Source organism: Buceros rhinoceros, unplaced genomic scaffold (genome assembly GCF_000710305.1).
Source record: "Buceros rhinoceros silvestris isolate BGI_N320 unplaced genomic scaffold, ASM71030v1 scaffold8577, whole genome shotgun sequence".
Taxonomy (NCBI): Eukaryota; Metazoa; Chordata; class Aves; order Bucerotiformes; family Bucerotidae; genus Buceros; species Buceros rhinoceros.
In genome coordinates, this window is record NW_010422720.1 from 37,016 (window position 1) to 41,434 (window position 4,419).

General features: G+C 41.1%; 1 protein-coding gene across 1 annotated transcript in view; it reads left to right on the forward strand.

Moving 5' to 3' along the window:
• PLCG2 (phospholipase C, gamma 2 (phosphatidylinositol-specific)) overlaps positions 1-4,419 on the forward strand; it is a gene marked incomplete at its 5' end in the record, with an annotated part of 41,064 nt that overhangs the window by 33,619 nt on the left and 3,026 nt on the right. Inside the window, 3 exons of the mRNA XM_010140145.1 lie at positions 515-629; positions 1,859-2,026; positions 2,657-2,745. Coding sequence (XP_010138447.1) covers positions 515-629; positions 1,859-2,026; positions 2,657-2,745 — 372 coding nt within the window. The remainder of the gene's footprint in view (positions 1-514; positions 630-1,858; positions 2,027-2,656; positions 2,746-4,419) is intronic.

Below are 4,419 nucleotides of genomic sequence, written 5' to 3' on the forward strand. Positions count from 1 at the left end.
AGAGAAGAGCTAAAAGGGGGGCTGTGAATGTAAATCAAGAATGTCTTAAAATAGATATTTAATGAAGACTGAGGAAAGGTAACAAAACTTTTGTTACAGGCCTGGTCTGGAACTGCATACTGTGCGTAGTGAATGTCAGCTGCAGTGCCTCACAACGAAAACCACTGGGTTACCCAAACTATGGAAGATACTATTATTGGTGGCACAGACAGTATTTTTTAATATATGCAAACATATTCAAGAGAGGGAGTATGTATTTTTGCATGTTCCTTTCATTTTTTTTTTTTTTTGCCTTCTGTACAGAAATAGTGGTGCCAAGTTTCCTCTGGAGCTGGTTATAATTTACAGTTGCTTTCGCAGGTTTTAGGTGCTCGTCATCTCCCCAAACTTGGTAGAAGCATCGCTTGTCCCTTTGTGGAGGTAGAAATTTGTGGGGCTGAGGCTGCCTTCTGTACAGAAATAGTGGTGCCAAGTTTCCTCTGGAGCTGGTTATAATTTACAGTTGCTTTCGCAGGTTTTAGGTGCTCGTCATCTCCCCAAACTTGGTAGAAGCATCGCTTGTCCCTTTGTGGAGGTAGAAATTTGTGGGGCTGAATATGATAACAACAAATTCAAGACATCGGTAGTGAGTGAGTATCCGCAGTTTCCTGTGCTGTAAGGATATGTTAGTTATGCACACATTATGCCAGTGTGCTTAAATAAAGTGGGTAGAGGATGACCATGGATTTATGTTGGCTGTAATCGGCCAGCAACCTGAATAGGGAGGAATAAGTTAATTCTTGCTCTGGACTAATTAGCCACACAGTATTATTCTCTTGCTCGCTTCATAGCCAGTTAATTCGAGAAACTTTAATGTATATTAAATTTAGAAAAAACCCCACTGTCTGCAGTTTGTAAGGAAAAAAAAAAGTTTTTGCCTTTGCATAAGTTTGTGTATTTGCATAATTCAAAAAATTGCTATCTTGAAAGTGCCTCCAACAGTGCTAGTCAGTTCCCAAAAGTCTGGCCCAAATGGGGAGTTGCTACTGTGAGATCCAGACTGTGTGTATTTAAACTCGGTTTCTACAGCTGGCATCCCCTTGGAGACAGCTTGAGTATATGGGGCTGTAAAGCAGAGTAACTTGCAATGCAATACAAGTTCCATCAAAGCTCGCTCCTGATGAGTTCTTCCTGATGAGATAAGGGATGGGTGTTTGTGTGCTCGTGTGTTTGTGTTTGCTTCATTTAAGTGCACTGAAATGGGGCAATACCTCAGTCACTTCATATTTCACCATTTAATATTTCTGGAAGCAGCAGCGTGTCTCTAGAGGACAAGAAGCTTTGGTTCTAATTATGCAAACCACTAATACCAGTGGAAAATAAACACAGAATGCAGAACGTGCATTGTGGCTCTTCAGTATTTCAGAGGAGAGGGTTATGTTTCTAACTTTTCATGGGAAGTGTCCAAGATATCAGAGAGGTGTTCTGTAAGTGCCTGTAAGAACTGGACCATCGTACAGTAATCTTCCCAGTGCTTTTCAGGCTTTTTCTCTGATACGGAGCATGAGGCTCATGAATATGAGCAATGAATTAGCCCTTTTTTTTTTTTTTTTTAAATACGTGTCCAAGGATGTTTTATATGTTCAAAACCAATTTGCTTTTCTTCATGGATTTGCTTCCCTGCCAAGTTTCCCCCTATCTCTTCCCCACCTCACAATAAACAAATACAAACCTTCCGAAGCAAGGTTACAACAAGAGACAGATGGTAAATAGGATTTTGGGGCCTTTGTATCCCCAGAAAATGTCCTGGGATACATACCCATGTGTGAATGAAGTGAAATTATTGCTTCATGCTGCAAATGTTTCCTTTTCGTTACAGATGACAATGGCCTTAATCCAGTTTGGGCGCCCTGTCCAGAGCAAGTGAAATTTGAAATTTATGATCCAAATCTAGCGTTTCTGCGCTTTGTTGTGTATGAGGAGGATATGTTCAGTGATCCAAATTTCTTAGCACATGCCACTTTTCCCATCAAAGGGATCAAATCAGGTAAGATCAGTGGTATAATAAGGGGCTAAGTGAGAAGGACGCTGTTCAGCATTGTTGTATTGTGACTGTGCTCTCAGTAGCAGCTACAACCTGCCAAAGACAGGTGCTCTTTTGATCTCCCTTTAATCCATTGTTTGGTATGATACTGGGTGTGTAGCATGTAGGTATTTAAAATAATCCTCTCACCCTCTTGTAATTCCTTTTTTATAACTGGATAGGAAAGCATTATAGACTAATAGCATTGTAGACTAATTTGCACTGCCTTTGCCACATACTCAATTTCAGCAACAGGGTTATGTGCCCAGAGTAAAACCTGGGAAGATTCTTGTTTCTGGTTTGGTGTCAGTGCATTTGTTTTGTTAATTATCTTAGATGCAGACATATGCAGAGTAAGTGTTCTGCTTTCCTCTGCTTCTGGCTTTAGTTTTCAAGAGCAAGTGAAATGTGTTTCTCAATTTTGCCATTCTTGCCTTTTGCTTCCCTGTAATTGTCATAGCAAAGCTCTTCGGAGCTGAGCGTTTGAGCCATGAAGAATCTGTTAGCCCTCAGAACTGTATGCACCATTTTTGTGACTGCAGATAACCCTTTGCTTGACTCTAATTGTCCTTTGTGTACGTTCACCCCCACCAGGTTTTAGATCAGTTCCTCTCAAGAATGGCTATAGTGAGGATATAGAGCTGGCCTCCCTTCTGGTTCACTGTGAGATGCAGCAAGTTCTGGTGAGAACCCGGGCGGATTTTGTGCACTTTTTTTGAGTGTATGTTATCAATTCTTTGTGGAAACCAGGAAGTGAGATTTTCATTTTCTATTCTGTGTCTGCGGGTACTGGGTGAGACAAGTGACACAAACTCCCTCTGGGTGGACAGATTATGTAGTTGTTAAAAGAAGTAACACGTTAACAAAGCCTCATTACTTGCACTGGTTTTTACTGTAATGGCATGGTTATTGTCTTCCCCTGTCAACTGATGGGTGCCGTGCACAGCTGGCTAAATTCAGCGTTGACTTTGTAGAATAAACTTTTTTATAGGTCCTATATAAAAAAATCACTTTAGGAAGAGAAACAGTAATTTCTCCTAGTATGTCATTAAACAACCCATCAGGTGGAAGGCATGTTCTGGTTCCTACAGAAGTGCTCATCTGCTTCTTTTAAGTCTCTCTACAACACTGAGTTGAAGTACAAGTATTTTTAAACACACAGGGAAAAAAATAATAATGCATCCTTGCTCATGAGGACAGGCATTAAAGTGGCTGATTGTGAACAGCATTTGTTCGTGTTCCAAAGGTGCTGCTGTATATGTTGATTTTAAGCAGGATTCTTCTCAGACTCTCTCTGTCTCAATATTTTGTGTAATTTAAATGCACTGGTGTAGAGGCCATGTGATGAAAGTTTCAAGATACTTCTGGGAAGTGGGTATTTCAGGGTGCTTTCCAGTACCCTTCAGATTCAGAGAAAAAAAAAAAAAAGCCCAACATTTTATTTGTAGTCTTTTACAGTTTACGTTGCAGTTCACACCAGTGTACATTATTTTTTCCTGATTAAAACACCAACTTTTGCTAACTGTAAGTCATCATGTCTCTGGAGGGATTTGTGCCTGCAGTTGCATACACTGAAATGGAAATTACTGAATTCAGTCACATTCTTCTTCATGAAGTAGTGGCAGGTTTTTTCAAACATCCTCTGACAAGGTTTATAACACGATGTAAAATGACTGTGTGGAACGGCAGTGTTTGGTAGCCATGGTCGGTTCCTTCGGCTGGCTGCAGTCAGGAGAGCCAGAGAGGGCTAGAAGCTGAGACCAAGTGTGTATGTGTCAACAAGAGAGACCTATGTCCTTTAAGATAACATTTAGAATGTTCATATTTCATGGACACAAGAGGAGGCCTGATAAACAGCTATTTCTGGCTTACTGCTTTTGAGAAAACTGGCAGCAACTCACCGTTGCCTAATACACTGAGCATGGACATCACTTGTAGCTATATTGTGAATTCCTCCTGCTGGGGTTTCTCTTCAGAAATTCAGATCATTATTTGCCTGGGGCAGGAGTAGCTCTTAAAGCGTTGTTCATAGCCACAGTATGTCTCCCAATCTGTTAGCCCCGAGTCCTTTGACAGCAGCACATTTCGCACTCCTGAAGCCCCTTGTGCTTGTTAAGTCAAATGAAGATGCAGCGCAGCTCTGTACTTTTACAGTGTCTGATGTCTCTGGGTCGTAATGCAGTAGCAGGAGAACTTTCAAAAATTTTCCCTTCTGTTTGGCAATCTGCAACAAACCAAGACTTGCCGTAGTTAATCAACTCCTAGAACTTGTGCCAGATCGTTCAAGAAGCATGAGAAAAGATCAAGGGTGTCTCCATCTGTTTTCCTGCCCCCCCCCCCCCCCTCTTTTTTTTTCT